Source organism: Eucyclogobius newberryi, unplaced genomic scaffold (genome assembly GCF_026437365.1).
Source record: "Eucyclogobius newberryi isolate DKJ021-1_F unplaced genomic scaffold, fEucNew1.0.hap1 SCAF_3, whole genome shotgun sequence".
NCBI classification, from domain to species: Eukaryota; Metazoa; Chordata; class Actinopteri; order Gobiiformes; family Gobiidae; genus Eucyclogobius; species Eucyclogobius newberryi.
The window spans coordinates 19,382,816-19,400,161 of NW_027315945.1; the positions used below are offsets into that span (position 1 = coordinate 19,382,816).

General features: G+C 39.3%; 2 protein-coding genes across 19 annotated transcripts in view; both read right to left on the reverse strand.

The window, feature by feature from the left end:
- The window catches only part of LOC140373988 (dendritic cell-specific transmembrane protein), a 2,329-nt gene extending 241 nt beyond the window's left edge, over window positions 1-2,088 (reverse strand). The window contains exons 1-2 of the mRNA XM_072460749.1: window positions 1,068-2,088; window positions 1-272 (exon numbers count right to left, since the gene is read on the reverse strand). The exon at window positions 1-272 is cut by the window's left edge and continues 58 nt beyond it. Coding sequence (XP_072316850.1) covers window positions 1-272; window positions 1,068-2,066 — 1,271 coding nt within the window. The 5' untranslated portion in view covers window positions 2,067-2,088. The remainder of the gene's footprint in view (window positions 273-1,067) is intronic.
- A 1,824-nt stretch (window positions 2,089-3,912) lies between these two features.
- Window positions 3,913-17,346, reverse strand: part of rims2a (regulating synaptic membrane exocytosis 2a) — a 103,714-nt gene continuing 90,280 nt past the window's right edge. For 16 of the 18 annotated variants that reach the window (XM_072460503.1, XM_072460502.1, XM_072460505.1 and 13 more), the window contains 5 exons: window positions 7,140-7,281; window positions 6,948-7,060; window positions 6,740-6,841; window positions 6,511-6,650; window positions 3,913-6,427 (listed from right to left, as the gene is read on the reverse strand). In XM_072460503.1, coding sequence (XP_072316604.1) covers window positions 6,224-6,427; window positions 6,511-6,650; window positions 6,740-6,841; window positions 6,948-7,060; window positions 7,140-7,281 — 701 coding nt within the window. In that variant the 3' untranslated portion in view covers window positions 3,913-6,223. Of the gene's footprint in view, window positions 6,428-6,510; window positions 6,651-6,739; window positions 6,842-6,947; window positions 7,061-7,139; window positions 7,282-10,049; window positions 10,329-17,346 lie in introns of those variants that run through there. The other 2 variants (XM_072460509.1, XM_072460508.1) reach the window with 2 other exon arrangements.

Sequence of the window (17,346 nt, forward strand, 5' to 3'; positions counted from 1 at the left end):
CTCAGTATTTGAGCGTGCAAATACTCCACTCTTTCCTCTGCTGCATTACTGAAAAACCTCTCACACACCATCAGTCTGAGGTTGGACAGTTTTCCAGTCATGACAGCCATAACGAGCAGCACCATCAGCACGACCACTAAAGGGGCGATGGAGTTAACCAGCAGCAGCTTGGGTTTGGGCAGGCACCGCTTTTCAAACAGGGTTATGGAGTAAGAGAAATCAGACGTGTGGTTTTCTTCATTCAAGGGGATTCCCACGAGAGATGCAACCTTCTGTCAAGACAACGTTAGATTTTACAAGCTGGAACAGACTTTCAATTAGAATACTTAGAATACGCAGATACTTTAACCTAAGGGATTTGTATGTACTCATTTAAGAGCAGCTGCTTTCACTTTGCTAACCAATCACAAAATAAATACCGTATTTTCCGGACTATAAGTCACATCGGAGTCTAAGTCGCAACAGCCAAAAAATGCATAATAGAGAAGAAAATAAACATTTATAAGTTGCACTGAGTATGAAATGCGGTTGCAAGTGTGAAAATAACAAATAATATCACATATAAATCGCTCCGGAATATGAGTATAAGTATAAATATAAGTATAAGTCACACCCCGGCCAAAACTATGAAAAAAGGTGCGAAATATAGTCCGGAAAATACGGTATTCGCCATTTTGTAAACTTTTGTTTTTGATTGCATGTTTGTAGTTTAAGTTGCACTAGGCCTTCCTGTTATGGTGTGCTGTACGCCACCTGCTTGTCTCCGTATAGATGTTATTGCTTTGTAAGGAATTTTCCACAGTAATAAACGTTTTTCATGTCCATATGGCTTCTGCCACCTGCATGTCTTTACGAAGGTAGATACGTTTAATACCATGATGTGGAACATTTCAAGCAAAGTTTCACAAAGCAGATGGCGGATACCAGTTGGGTTACATACTGCACTTTTAAGGATTTTTAAATGCGAGCACCAATTTGTCACATTTTGACGTTTGTAAGATTTTTGGAAATTTTACCAATGACATCAGCGATCTTTTCATTTTGCTTTATACTTGAACCATACTTACTTTGACGTTTATTATCAACGGGATATAAAATGGTTCCATCTCTGACAACTTGCTTGTCACGACGTCCACAAACAAATACAATAGGGCGTCCACTGATATGAATATTGTCCATGCTACAAAATGGGATGCTATGGGAACAGAGAACTTTAACATTGCCTTCACTTCTGTGGTAGTGGGACGTACAAACTGAACTCTTGTATATATCTTCTCTTCTTCTGGGGTTAGAGGCAGCACGTGAGGTCTCCCCTCTGCTTTTTTCTTGTTGTCATAATCCACAAATTTGCTGGTAATAAACTTGTTTTTGTACTTCATGTTTCTGTGATATTTTCTCACTTGCAGCATTATAAAAGCAAATAAAAGTAGGAGACTTATGGCCGGGAACATCTTACTGGACACAGATGAGACACTGGACATGAGAGCTTGGGTGTACCTCACTGTTTCATTCAACATCAGCTCGGCTTGTGCAAGTCTTTCCCGGAGTATTTCTGATTCCACTCTGGGAGTAATTTTGAGCTTGGAATCCAAATTAACCACACCAAGATCCGTCACACCTTTCAGTATGTTCCCAATCCATTTTAACATTTTAACATAGTTGCTAAATGGAGATGTTATGGCTTCTTTCTTGGCCTTGAAATTGCATATCAAGCTCCTGGCTAGTCCTGTCAAGTTTTCCAAGGTGTTGCGGATATTTTGAAAGATGACCAAACTTGTACCAGCCGTGAGCAGTAAGTTACGGCTTTTCTTCATGAAAATGGATATGAAAAAGAGTGTCCCGAAGCATCTTACTTGCTTGGATTGGAAGAGAGCTATAGTTAGCAGTAGACCGAAGCATCCAGTAATCCCAGTGGCCACTTTTAAGTCATAGTCCAAAGTGCAAAACAGATACAAGAACAAGAAGGAGCTCAAAAAGAAACTGAATACACTACAAGTTCCAAAAAAATGAAGAGATGTCCAAAATCCATGCCTTTGTCCAGTGGTGAATATATGAATAGTCTGCATCCAGCAGTCTTGAAATACTTGTTTTAATGCAAGCCTTGAGAGGAACATTATGGCAGTGTATCATGTAGTCTTTGTACTACCTGACTAAAGAAGCCCTTTGTCACATTATGTGAGCATGACAGAGCAGCCTGCCTTCTGCATGACTAAATCTAAACCTCAAGTGTGTGGTTTGCCCTTGTCTTGTAGCCCAAAAAGGGAACTTGTGTTGTATTGCTGCTGGTCACATATCAGTCAGCTCAGTTTTTAGACCACAATTGTAAGGAACCAATCTCCACATACTAAATATGGAAAATATGAGTAGCTAATAAGTATAGTTGAGTGTCTGTGTGATGACGTCACGCAGACACTATATGTTCTTGTATTGTGAGTGATGTTAAACATTTTTTATTATTATTATTATTATTATTATTATATTTTCCATTTAGCCAGTTTCAACTCCTTAACGCTTTAACCGATTTCAAGAAGTTATACCTCATTATGATCGCTTTCACAGTAGTACGTGTGCTATTACGTTTGACATTTGAAAAACTTGCACTTTTTGCAGAATTTTCAGAAGTATTAGTACTTTTTCCCCATTTAAATGAATTTGGGCATTATGAGTGTCAGCAGAATTCTTTAGACTATTCTTTAGGCTTTATTCTTTAGAATTTTGTGTCGAGCGAGAGAGCGACAGTCAATGAGAGGGAGAGAGAGGGAGGGAGAGAGAGAGAGGGGGGGAGAGGGAGAGAGAGAGAGGGAGGGAGAGAGAGAGAGAGGGGGAGGAATGGAATATATAATAATAATAATAATAATACAACATTTGAACATACAATGCCTGCGTGACGTCATCACGCGCAGACACTATATGTTCTTGTATTGTGGAGAGGAAGGGAGAGAGAGAGGGAGAGAGAGAGAGTGGGAGAGAGGGAGAGGGGGAGAGGGAGAGACGCAGACACTCCAGCAATGGCTTCAGCCATTGCAGATTTTCTAGTTATTATTGGCATATAATACAATTAGTAAACTCAAGACATTTACTATATTTACTTCATTTAATCATCATTAGATATGAATGTTGAGCATATTTTCTGAGGCTGTGATTTTCTTTATATCATATGAATAATATATTTACTTTATACTTATATTACATTACACTTGCTCATTATAACAACTTTAGACTGCAGCTCAACTCAGAACCTCACTCATTTCAATCATGAGTCTATAGATACAAACAAAGGCGATGTTTAATCATGTGAGCAGCACGTTTCAGGTGTCATTTACTCTATTATATAATATCCAAGATTGAATTATGTTTTAAATTCCGCAGAGCAGTAAAGTGCATCTTAGTATGTCTTTATATACCTCTGAACTTTGTTACACAGAAAATGAACAATTATTGCCTTGATTGTTCACTATGGGCAAGGAGGTGAAGCTTTGTATGGATTATTGGGAGATTATTATTATTGTATAATTTATTTATAATTTATTATTATTATTATTATTATTATTATACATTGTGAATACATTATTACTATAAAACTACATTCTTATTTATTCTTTTTACAGCCTACATATCAGTGCCAATGGAATTGATCAAACATTTACATAATACTGTTTTTAATGATAGAAATGTGTTTAAAATTGTTCTGCCCTCAGTAAAATTATTGTTCTGCCCTCAGTAAAATTATTGTTCTGCCCTCAGTAAAAGTGTTTCACTTATTAATATTCTTCTCTTATGTCACCATGCACAGTATGTCAGGACTGTGGTTATTCTGGCATAAGCAGTAAGTTAAAATGATGATCATGTGTTTTCATTCAAGTGTAAATGTGGATGCTTTTTCTTTATAACTGGATCACACAACACGTCACATCAGTGTAATATCATTTTTTTATTTTTAATTTGAAAAATAACTTACATAAATCTCTGTACTCAACCATACTTCACCAAGACATAGCCTTGGCATTAACACATTGCACCAAAAGAGAAAATGAAAAGGCATTCAAAAGGATCAGAACATATGTCTTTGTCATAGATCACATGAGGCATTCTTCCTCCTCCTGCTCAGTCATCTGTGTAGCTCTTGATGCCATTTCTGACATATGAAAGTATGTACAATGGAAAATAAACTGAAAATATACACTGTAAATGTACACTGTAGCTCAATACAATGTTATTCTCAGACATGACAACGCATTAATCATTGTATGGAAAAGGAACAATGCCTCAGCTCAATTTCATTCAGACATACTGCAACTAGAAGTTTCATTTACTTCCCACAAATGAGAAGTATTCGTAATTACTAAAAATAGAAAATAAAAAATAAACTGGTCTTGGCTTTTAAATAAAACTAACAAAAATATAGTAAATTAATTATTTTTTATTAAAACAAGAAAACGTCATTTTCTGTGGCAATATCCCTTGTTATCTGTGATTCTCTTCTCAAACTGTGCCTGTCAGACTGAACTATAGCAACGCACGTCGCTGCCTCTTGATTAATTTAGACATCTCCCCGGAATCAATGCAGATTATTTTTGCATGTTTGTCATCAATACTGAAAGAAAATACACTTGCAATCACGTTTGTTTTGTCAAATCTCTGTTATATAAAAAGATTTCCTTGTCACTTGTTTTTTTCTCAAAAACCTGAAATAAATTATGACTTTGGGGGTGGAATGTTTGTTAAAACTTTGATAGCTGGTCTTGGTGGACCAAGTAAAACTAATTTATCTTAGAGTTCAATTTAATGTAAGGAAGAAAAGTAATGACGCGGACATGCACTGTACAAGAAACTGCAAAAATTTCAAATATCGTCTTTATCAAAACATGCTGAGTTACTGTAAGGTGTGCCCAAGCCATGTTGCAGATAATCCTTTTCAACATGCTTGTTAAAAAAAAAACAAATCCAACAGAAAAAACATACGTAAACCATACAGAACGGTAACGTAACCAACGGTCCTTAACCTGGACAATATCAGGGGACTGATGATGGTAGCATGAATAGTACAATGGTGAGTACCCTGGGACAAGGAAGAAAAGAGAAACATGTACAATTTGCACATATTGTTTATCTTTATAAGGCCTGAGCCTTTTACAATGAAGTAAATCATTTACATGTATTTTTCATTTTCACTTTTGTCACATAAACATTTTCTGTTAAATATCTCCAAACGTTTCCTTAGGTTTCTCTTATTTGCATGTCTGTAAATCACAGACTCTGAATGGTCTAAAGAAACAATGTATTTTTTTTATATCACAATGTTGCATTCACTCCCCTTGAAAACCATGCACTAGTGAAATTTATTTTTAAAAATAATATAAATTGTTGAAAATGGCTGATCTGTATTGTTTATTTTTCATCTTTTTTTGCAAGTTGCAGCCTCAAGAAAATAATCTTCTTTTTTATTCCGCTAAATTTGTCCATGCAAATGAACTAAAAGGAAAAGAAAAATCTCATTTAATTTTCATACAATATTTCAACAAAGATAGAATGATGGTAGATTGTACATCTTTTCATGGGACTTGATCATTGCTATGTTGCATGAAGTGCTGATGGTAGTCACTTCTAAAATGTCTTAGAGTAGTCTTTCTGATTTCCCATATGGTTTTTACAAAACCCTATCAGTGAGTGGGCCTTTCACGTACGTACGTTTTGAGGGAAGCGTGGATTCAAGATGGGACACACCTCACCCAAAGTGGTCTCCAAACTCTATCTACACAGCTAGGTCTGTTGGCATGGCATGACCAAGCATCTGAATAGAAAAAAACTGTCACCTCTTCAGATACAAGCACATAGACATTAAAAAGGAAGAAAAAAAATATATAAACAAAGCAAAATTAAAGCAAAAACATTTATTTTTCATTCAAAAAGGGCTTCTGTAGAACTCATTTAGTGGTTCCCAGTACTGACCCCCATGGCTTTGAATTGGATGAAAACCTGGAACTGACAGATCCTCGTGCTAAGAAGTTCATTCCAGCTTCCTCCAAACGGCGGCGCGGCCAGGCGCCTGCAACACCCTTTGCAATCGTGCACAATATGTGCAACGTTTTTGCTCAAAAACAGGATCACTGCTGCACCCCTAGAACAGGCTCAGAAGACACAACATCAAGCATGCAGTGTAACAGGGGGCGTGACCTGTATCGCAACACTGGCTGCTACAACAACGCTATCAGTCCACGCGCTGCTATGACCGAGAGAAACTGTCCAGAGAGGATTGGGAAGCTCTTCGTGTCAGTGGGGCCAGAGTGGGGTCCACCAATGAGGAAGGAGGAAAGAGCTTAAACCAGCCAATTACCATGTTGGACAGGTCCAGCTCATCTAACAGTATCTGAACTGCACCCATGAATGATTTATGGTCCATGCGTCCGTAATCACCCCATACAATGACCTAGGGGCACACAAAACACAATTAACATTTCAAGATATCCTAGGACTCAATCAAATTTGACAAGAGATCAGAAGTATTTGTACCTGTAAAACCTTTCCTCCTGGACTCTCCTCAAACGGCAGTTGCTGCTGGTATAGAGGATCCAAGGTTTTTCTTGCCACTTTTGTTTTCTTTTTGGCTATGCAGGCCCCATTTTCCAAAAGGTAGACCTTTACATATGGGGCTGTGGAGAAGAGGAGGCATGATGTTAAAAGTGGCACAATAAGAACACAATAAATCAAACTTGGTTATAAGCATAAATAATTAAATTACCTGGCAGTGCCTTGGAACCTGGTTTTCCCACAAGGCCACGAGCACGAATGATCTCCACCTCCAGCGCTCCTTTTTTATCCACCATGCCGATCTGTATGTCACCTGGAAGCACAGAGTTCAGTGTTAATGAAATAGCTGACTATACGCTGTATAGCAAAGAATATAAAATCTACATGTTATGTTTTGACAAAAATATAGTTGTTCTAACCCATTGGAGGAGTGGCCAGTGTCTGTCGTCCAACCAGCTGGGCAGGACCAAGACCATCCAGAAAATCACTGAACTGTGCGTCCGAAGAGAGCCTCACTCCAGGGAAGATGAGACTAAAAAAATGCATATAGTTCAATCCAACATCCAATTTATACAAAACATGTTTTTTGCTAATTGTTTTTGCATCCTTACTTTCCCTCCGAGCTGTAGCTGTTCATGCTGCCGTCCGTGGACTCCCGACTGGCTTGCCTCGTCATGCGGTTCCTCATCTCCACTGCCAGCCCTGTCTCTGTGCTCCTCTGGATGGTGCTACGCAATTTCTTCCCTCCTGCTTCTTCACACACGGGAGAGAGGAAGACATTTGATGGAGACTGTTAATTAACCCTAATGAATCACTTTCTGAGTCATGCAACATTACATTCACATGGACAGTTTGACAAATTCAAAATAAAGTGGTTGTTTTTCAGAACATCTACAACAACAAAAAGCAAGGACCTCAGTGAACGGAACAGTATGTACATCTCCCAATATTGCCCCGCCTACAAACGTCCCGTGATAACCCAGGACATCCCGCCCCCCACAAAGACTTTTGGCTGATTCAAGATGACAGCTGCCTGCACCATTGGCCCTGCTGCTGCTCATCTTCCCGCTGCCTCCCCAAGATCCTCTGGGCCAGGCCTATGGCAAATGTGCACTATCACACACACCTGCGCCTCTGCACTAATGTGTGAGGTTTGCAATACGACAACGCATTCATCTGCGACTACAACTGTACAAAAGACTCTCTTGAGAACCTGTTTGGTCTTGTTTGTTTGCTGTCATTTCAGTTAAATTAAAGTTTACATGCATTTGTAGTTTGTGGACTGTCCACCGCCATAAAACACCAAAGAAGAAGAAGAACCACTTTTTTCTCTCTCCTTTTTCTTTTCTTTTACAGTGTAGCGTAAAACACATACTTTGAAGACGTACAACTACAATAGGTGGCGGTAGATGCACCTTTTAAGTGGAATGCGAACCGCCATTAAAAGCAAGACAACGACAACACCGAGAGCGATTCGATCCATCATTCAAACGATTTCAAGCAATCAGATTAGGGAAGAATAAGAGAAGAATCAGAGAAGAAGAGAGGAATAAAGAAAAAATCTGTGTGTGTAGCTGTGAGGTACAACAAAGCTCCTGACCCGTCGCCGTGTCTCATTCTCATGACTCATATGAACATATCATTCATGTCCTGACCGGACACCTTGCAGTGATAGCTATCTCATTATAGTTAAGTAAATCAAGACAATTTTTTTGCCTTTTTAATTTACAGAAATGTTCTGATAAGAAATAGCAGATAGCCAAGCCTTTAGTAAACTACGAACATTGTAATACTATATTCTAATTATCGCTTTAGCAAATCATAAAAGGAAATACATGGATTATTGACATAAATATTTGCAATGACATTTGTACAAATGCTTTTATTACAATCCTTGTATCATTGAAAGTCATTACCAAGAAGCTAATTAGATGGCATAGATTGTTTATTAATTAAATATGGATTGATAGCCTGTTCAGAAGATGATGATATCTCTGATTTGAAAGCAAACGGGACAAACTTGTTCATTTTTCAGAAGTCACACCGTAATCCACGTCACACTAATCCTTTAACACAAAGCATCCATAACTTTGCCAAAGGCTCCAGCGATGACAAGAATCACTCTACATTCACTGGTCCCTTATGTAATATTTCAACTGATTTCAACTTTCTGTATTTGAAAGGGTGAATTGTCAGGGGCATTTTGCGGCTGTGCTTAGTCATCCAAGGAGGTGCAGATAATAACAGGCTTGATCCTAGTGCTATTTCTCACAGAAGCATAAACAGAGCCACAGCTTTTCAACCTTGAGATCTGGTTCATTCAGCTGGCCTCCGCCTCCTCTTCCTGCTCTTCACACAACACACAATAGAGCCAGAGCAGCAGAGGTTGGCAGTGACGTGTGCTGCTCAAAGACCTTCTCCACCATTCACAATTGCAGAGGAATAGTAGAAAACTGCTGCCAGGGTTTGAATGCTGTGCTTTAAATGAGCTTTATGTTCCTATAAGATAAGACAGTTTGATGTGTTGATGGCTAATTTGGCTGACTGATCGATGCTGTATCCTCCTGGACTAGCAAACAAGCTTTGCCAGCCACAAGGAGAGACGTCAGGTAACCTTTTTAATGTCCAAAATGATCCTACAGAAACATTATTAGGATTTATAAATGTCCAATATACTATACAGAAAAGTGCTATTCAATTTACCTCCCAAGTGTTTGGGAAATTTAAAAAGTATGCATTTCCAAATCACTGCACTATACTGTCTATAGAAATGAACAAATTTAAATAATAAAAATGCTTAGTGTACTAAAATGATGCAGAAACTTGAAGAAACTTTAACAAATTCGGCCAATCAACTTTGCAAATAAAATCGAAACTAAATGTGAATGTAAACACTTAACATTTATATTTGCTGTCAGTTCAAACTCAAATGTTCAACAATAATTTATCCAAGTTGTTTTTAAAAATATGTATTATGTGTAAAAACGAATGAATATTATGTGACAACAGTTTCCAAAAGCAGCGTGACAATTGTATTATTAAACAGGAGGCTTTGAACGATAATTTTAGATAGTACTCACACGTACATTTCAAGTGTGAGAACAATGAGTGTGAGACAGTATAAATACAGGCTGTGTACAAGCTCATACTCGGAGAAAAAAAACATGGTATTTGTCAATGGCAAGAAAAGAACAGCTCCCACATTAAACTACTAACCAAAAACATGACAACATCTAATGGTAGGTGTGATCATTTTGAAAACATGGAGCTTCACCAAACCCAACGCATTCTTTGACCAACCCAGAAAGAGTAACAAAAGTATAGACTGAAAGCTGCATATGAGAAATGAATGAAACACTGAGCCATGTGTAGAAAATCTGTTTTGTAATCAAAGGTATTAAAACATCACTAATGAAACTAATTACTGTGTGACCCTGCTCCGGTACATGATCAATAACAGTGGCAGTAATCCTACATCCACATCTGCACTGCACCCCCAAAACCAGGCCCCTGTCTCTTACCTCCGTCCTCCTCATCAAACGAGTTCATGCAGGGGAAATACACTGCCAGAGCCTCGAAGGACGCAGACAGGCTCATCTTGCTTTGGGACCGCTGTATCCGCATCCCTGCAGCCGGGGCAGAGCTCTCATGGCTTTGCCTCCCCATGGTCACAATCCGATGTTCCTCTCAAAATAAACTAGTCTTGTAGTTCTATGCCGCAAAAGTCTATATTACACATTTGAGCTCAATCGTATTATGCTGTAAAGCTGGTCCGTATGCACTCTAAGAGTAGTAGATATGTAGAGAGATGTTTCAGGGTCCAAGTCTCGTGCTGTCTGAGTCTGACACTGCTGCAGCACCTCTTCTTCTCCGGGGGGGAGGGGGAAAAGCTGCATCGATCGTGGCCAATCAGAGCAGTCGGATGCTCAGGCGCAACTCGGCTCGCTCTGCGGGTGAACCAGCTCTACCCAGTGACACTGTGCTTAAACTGCTCATCACTAAAATGTTTAAACTTTGGTTGATAATATACAATCACCTCTCTAATCTATTGAGGGCATGATTTGGCTTTGTTCATCTGCGTCAATGGAGATGATTCTGCCACACAGCTGTCACTCACTGTGCACGTGCCCGACTCACAGGTCTGTGTTTTCAGAGCGTCCAGGCACGGTGAGAAATTTCTGTTGATTTAGCCGGCCGAGAGCCATTACTCCCATTACAGCCTTTAAATCAAACAGTATTTTGAAAAAGTTGTGCATGCAGTTTATAAGGACTATGCTTTTTCAAATGGCATTATATTGTAAATTGTTATTTTATTTGTAAGAATAAACCATTTGCTGCACTTTAGTCAGTAGGATTAGAAGAAATATAGTAATATAAAATAGAATAATAGAAATATAAGCTTTGATTTAAGATAAGATAATCCTTTATTGTCCACACATAAGGAAATTTCATTGTTGCAACGCAGGTAGATACAGAGGAAAAGGACAGATAACTTAGCAAGTTTAAAAAACACTCTTAATAGAAGAACTCTTATAAACAAAAACTCTTACAAACAAAAACTCCTATAGACAAAACCTTTTTAGCTTACATCGTCATTGTGCATAGTACATGTTAGTTCATTGGTTCAAACCACTTTCAAACTTGATTATTTTTTTATTTCATTGTTTTCATGCTATTGTTTTCTTTTAATTTGACTTATTGATTTGCTATATAGGGCCAACATCCACAAGGTATATTAACAAAGATATATATTGACCCATCATAATGAGTTCAGTTCATTGAAAGGCACCCAAATAACTTTAGTGTTTTTTTTTTTTTTTTTTTACTGAAATAGCAATATATGTTAATGCTTGGGCATATTTTTTTCAAATAAATCATAGGAACATATTTTTTGTACAACCAAACATAGCAGGATATTCAACTTAGCATATGAAATGTTTTATACGGTTCATTCGAACAGACTTATTAGTGCTTCCTCACACGGTGATTGCTGTGTTCACTCATATGCGGACATGTTCTCTATACAGAACCTGTGTGTTTAATAAACGTCAGCTCTGGAGAAGGACCTGCTGGTCTGGCATAGTTCAAAGACCCCACTGTGCTTTGTTTTGAATACCTCAGTGGCAGCAGCGGCCCTGAGCGAGACTGTTATAAAGATGGGCGCTATTTTAAATGAAACCAGACTCTGCAATGTCACAGCTCAAGAAGAACTCTGACACAAACACAGAGCAACCCACTTCCAGTAAAGAACCACTTAAGTGTTGCATCCAACTGCAATTTTCCTCTGGGTCAACAGAGAAACAAAAATGTGAACAGTTTAGTGCAGTACAGAAGGACATGTGCAGTATCAAAGTACAAATACAGCTTCATTAATGGATAGCCATTGTTTACAAAGTGTGTCTATTCCAGATTCATTTTTTATTCTTTATGCGGTTGCTAGTCTTCCTGGACCTTTAAATCCCAATGAAACAGTCTAGTTTGGGTGATGAAGCACAGCAATAAATTCAATAATAAAATGCAAATAACTCATAAATAAACAGCTGTTTAGCATGTGCCTTCATCATAGACTCCGACAGCAACTTCAGCACGTGTTTGTCATTTGAACTTTCTAGTCTTTGTCTTTTTTTACTACCATTAACTGAAAGACCTAGAGAGCCTGTACAACGTTTCAACAACAGCAAATACAAGGAACATAAGAAATAAGGTTAATGAATACGACACTTTACTCGCAAGGAAACTCTATACTTCACTACGCTTAGTGCTGGTAAACAACTTCTGTGAACAAATACACAAACAGCTTTCACATTCAGCACACTTTAGTTCCAATTTCACTTCTTTTGGAGAATTTACTACCTTCATCTTGCAAGGTGATCACATTTCTGATACATCTTTACTAGGCCTGCACAATATTGCAAATGTTTGCTGTTAAATACTGCAGTATCAATATAATTGCAATGTTTGAATACACTATTAGACACCGTAATTACAGTTATACTAAAACAAATACATTCATCCCTTCACGTAATAGTCAAACTCAAAATAAAACAAACTTAACAGAGAGACAACTAAGACTAAATCAAGGCTAATTTAGACTGGTTGGTATTATTTTTATATACGGTATTTCATTTTTTGCCATTTTGATTATTGCATCAGCCAACATTGTGATATCAAAACCTTTGAGATACATTTTTACTACTATTCATTATATATTGGTAATATTTTCTAGATGTGTTCTATTGGTAGTTATCATTAATCAACAAAATAATGTATAAAGCTTTGTGATTAAACGCAGACTTCCTTTTTTGGTCATGAAGGTACACCAGCTTCTCAAAAGAATGACGAGTGAAGACCAAATAATGTACACTTGTCATAGGACTGGACAATACCAGATGTATGACGATGCAATATGAAATCCACTGTTGACTGGAACCCCCATTACTCCAGAACGCAAGCATCCAAAGCATCTCTTGTTCTGTTCTCAATAACATAAGGCGTCATCTCCCATAAGTCCCTGCTTTAGCCCCTCCCCTGGACGCTCTGATCATACACAGACCCCTTTTTGGAGGTGATTGATGAGGAGACCGGGCCAAGCGTCACACTACGACACAGGTTTTGTGAAGTGTAAACGGGAGTATAATGGGGGGCTATAACGCACACATGTAAGCAGAACGCACACTCAGAGCACTTAGAGGCACACACATCCATACATGCACAAAGGTGAACAAACACGCTCCTGTCTTCTTCACAGTTTACATTCCCAGCTGAAGCCAAGATTTACTGGAGCTTCCCATTTGAATTTGGCAGGACATAGTGATTTCCAGTACTGTTATAAGCTGAATATGATATAATAAATAAACAGGGACAGAAATATAGAACATATAATAAAGATGCAATGCTAATTTTAGACCTAGGTGTGCCAAGAAGAATACTGTTAATATCATGTGGTTTGTCTGCTGAACCTAAACCTAAACCTAGATGTATGGATATTTATGATAACATTTGGAAAAAAGTGATTTAAAAAAACAAAACAGCACAGATAATTATATTCTGATGTGGAGCACCTAAAAAGCATTTACCCATGAACTAGAAAAATGGCAAGGTTAAGTTGAGGTTTTGGATATGATATTGTTGTGAGAAGATATAAGCTTCAGAATAAATCTAACAGACAGAAAAAGAAGGAAGATGAAGTCCCATTTCAGTATATGTCTGAAATCCAATCTGAAAAACAAACTCTGCTATTTCTTTTCCAGTCATCTACAATTGTCAATTTGTAGAAATATTCACAAACAACAAGAGCTCTGCTGTTGGTCCGCTTTTCTGCAGACACATTCACAGAAAATTATAACACTTAAAGAAACTGTGAGATACTATTTAAGACTTGAAGTGGGCACGGGGCTGAAGCAATAACACTCTAAAAAAGACAAAGAGGGGATTATGTGCAAATGTAAGTCATCAAATCATGATCGTTTCTCATCGCAAAAGAGGAACATGGTACAACTTTATTTTGTGGCAAATGTTTCACACAAGTTCATGACTAAACAGACAACAATACTGATGTCTCACCAAACTTCCTCCTGACAGGAAAAAACAATCAGACGTGGGAAGAGTATTTTTAGGACTAGCTCAAATCTAAAAATGCAGAAAGCTGAAGTTAGGATTTAGTACATTGCAGACGGTAGGAGGCTGTGCTGAAATGTGAGCATAGAATTTGTGATGTTTCTAAATTTATCCAGAAATATATTTCAGGCGGGCTGAGGAGAGTAGGCAAGAGCAAAAATATGGGATATGCATAGAATGACACCAAGACAGACCCTTATTTCTATGATTTCGGATATAAACTGGGAGTGATGAAAAGATGATGAATTTAAAGTAGCTCTTACAAAATGAAACACTACAAGCTGAACAAATTGAAATAACTATACTATTTGTAACTTTACTGGTGGAGGGTCCGCACCTGCTTGTCTGGTGCCGCAACCAGCCCCAAGTTATAGGTCAGACTTTGTAGTTATAGCGTCAAGGGCAGTGAAGAAATGTCGAGAGCTGGACACAAAACCACTGCACCACCAGCGAGCACAAGAATGGATGTTTTTATTTTTTTGCAATAACAACTGGAATAGAACAATTAATTCAGTGAATGCCATTCTGTGGATCACTCAAGGGAAAGTAATAACATCTCCATGGAGACAAACAGGTGGGGGACTCTACATCAGAAAAAAGGTGCATTTATGTAATTAGTTTGTGAGACTAACAGCACTGTGACTATACTACTATGATTATATTTTCTTGGTGATGCCTATTCAGATGGTAATATGGCCATCCATGAGAAATCTGTGCATGTTAATGTCGTGTTAAGTGCCACACAAAAAGTGAATCCAGAACTATCACCATTCTTATCTGAAAGATTTCACTCCAGAATAGTTTTATTTTTCACCAGCTTATTTTGCAGCCTTTTAAAGTTTGCATTTAATATTAACTTTACTCTGTTCTTTTCTAATTTTACATACATCCTAATTCACTATTGTTATATTATATTTTTAAATACATTTGCCACCTTTACTTTTGCTTGAGTTGTCACCCAGGGGGAAATGCTGAACCAAAAAAACCCTTGTATCAAGACAAGAAAATCTAATCATGTGCATGTGCTAACCATTGTGAGATCTTAACAATGGAATACAGGTATTATTATACATGTTTTAAGACCTCTAGGTGTCACTATTTCAGTAAGATGCTGTTAAATCTGAACCAATATTACCTTTTAATTTAGGTCACTGCAATGCGTGCTATGAAGGCTGTTATATAAAAGAAAAGGCAACCTCTATATAACAATGCAAATGAATGAATATGCAAGCTGCTACAGAGAGGGCAGGAGCAGCCGTTGTCGCTAGTGTCCCAGTGCAGTGCTCCAACCGGGGCAGCTGTGTTCCCATCATGCATCATCCAGAGGGCCGCATGTCTGCTAGGCCCCTAAGGAGATTAATTAGCGACTCCGACTATCGCCAGAGGAGCTGCTGAGACTCACGTCTCAATGATAAATTACCTCGGCTGCAAGCTCAAAGTTCAGCTTTTTCACCACATATGAACAAGGGCCACAACTACGTCAAACCAAATGAGAGGAAAGGAGCGCTGCATTGTTCCCAGCTATTTCAGGTGCTCTAGTCACTTACTTCAGTTTGATTCTTACGCCGCAGTTTGTCAAGATGCTCGAGGTACTATACAAGCTAAAAATACATCTCAGAGAACAGTTTTTAGCTGATGTTGATGGTTGAATACAAAACCATTTGGGTTATTAATGCAGTACAACTAGTCACTCAGACCGATAGCAGACCCATCACAAGGAGTTGGCATCATTTGGCAATGGTCAAGACAGCAGAAGCTTGGAGAAGACTGACTTGTGTAACTCTCTCTATTGAGTTCTACACATCAGCCTGGGTTTGTCAAAAGGGATTGGGAAAAGGCAGAATATTCAGTCAAACAATTCAGCTGATTGTGTGAGGCAAGATGATAAATCAAACTCTTGCCACGTTTCCATCAAAACCACAATGTTGCCCTGTCTGAGCCATTATTGGGTTCAAGCTCAAACACAGCAGTGTAAACAGGTCAAGATGGATTCTTGTGAGTTTGTGAAATCACATTACTGCGAATATGCATCTGGTTGCACAAGGTGACCCCCACAGACCACTTACAGAAAATCCAGTTCAGTATTCAAAAGACAGTTTTGATTTTGTTTAATTTGGAGCATTGCACTCAAGTCCTGGTTTAATTTAATTATTATTCCAGTTTTAGAAAACTCATTTCGACTGTTGAAAGCATTATATACAGCTGTGTCGCTTCCCTTTTAAAAAGTAGAGCAACGTTGTTAGAAATCCATCCATCCATCCATTTTCTCCCGCTTTATCCGGGGCCGGGTCGCGGGGGCAGCAGTCTGAGCAGGGACTCCGAGACTTCCTTCTCCCCAGACACTTCCTCCAACTCCTCCGGGGGGATCCCGAGGCGTTCCCAGGCCAGCCGAGAGACATAGTCTCTCCAGCGTGTCCTGGGTCTTCCCCGGGGCCTCTTCCCGGTGGGACATGCCTGAAACACCTCCCGAGGGAGGCGCCCAGGAGGCACCTCAGCTGGCTCTTCTCGACGTGGAGGAGCAGAGGCTCTACTCCGAGCTCCCCCCGTGTGGCCGAGCTCCTCACCTTATCTCTGAGGGAGCGCCCAGCCACACGGCGGAGGAAACTAATTTCGACCGCTTGTATCCGCGATCTCGTTCTTTCGGTCATTACCCAAAGCTCATGACCATAGGTGAGGGTAGGAACGTAGACTGACCGGTAAATCGAGAGCTTTGCCTTTCGACTCAGCTCCCTCTTTACCACAACGGTCCAATGCACCGATCCGCCTGTCAATCTCACGCTCCATCCTTCCCTCACTCGTGAACAAGACCCCGAGATACTTGAACTCCTCCACTTGGGGCAAGGACACCCCACCCACCTGGAGAGGGCAAGCCACCTTTTTCCGGTCGAGAACCATGGCCTCGGATTTGGAGGTGCTGATTCTCATCCTAGCCGCTTCACACTCGGCTGCAAACCGTCCCAGTGCATGTTGCAGGTCCGGGTTTGATGGAGCCATCAGGACAACATCGTCTGCAAACAGCAGCGATGGGATCCTGTGGTCCCCAAACCGGACACCCTCCGACCCCTGACTGCGCCTAGAAATTCTGTCCATTAAAATTATGAACAGAACCGGTGACAAAGGGCAGCCCTGGCGGAGTCCATCATGCACTGGGAACAGGTCTGACTTACTGCCGGCAATGCGAACACAGTTCCTGCTCCGGTC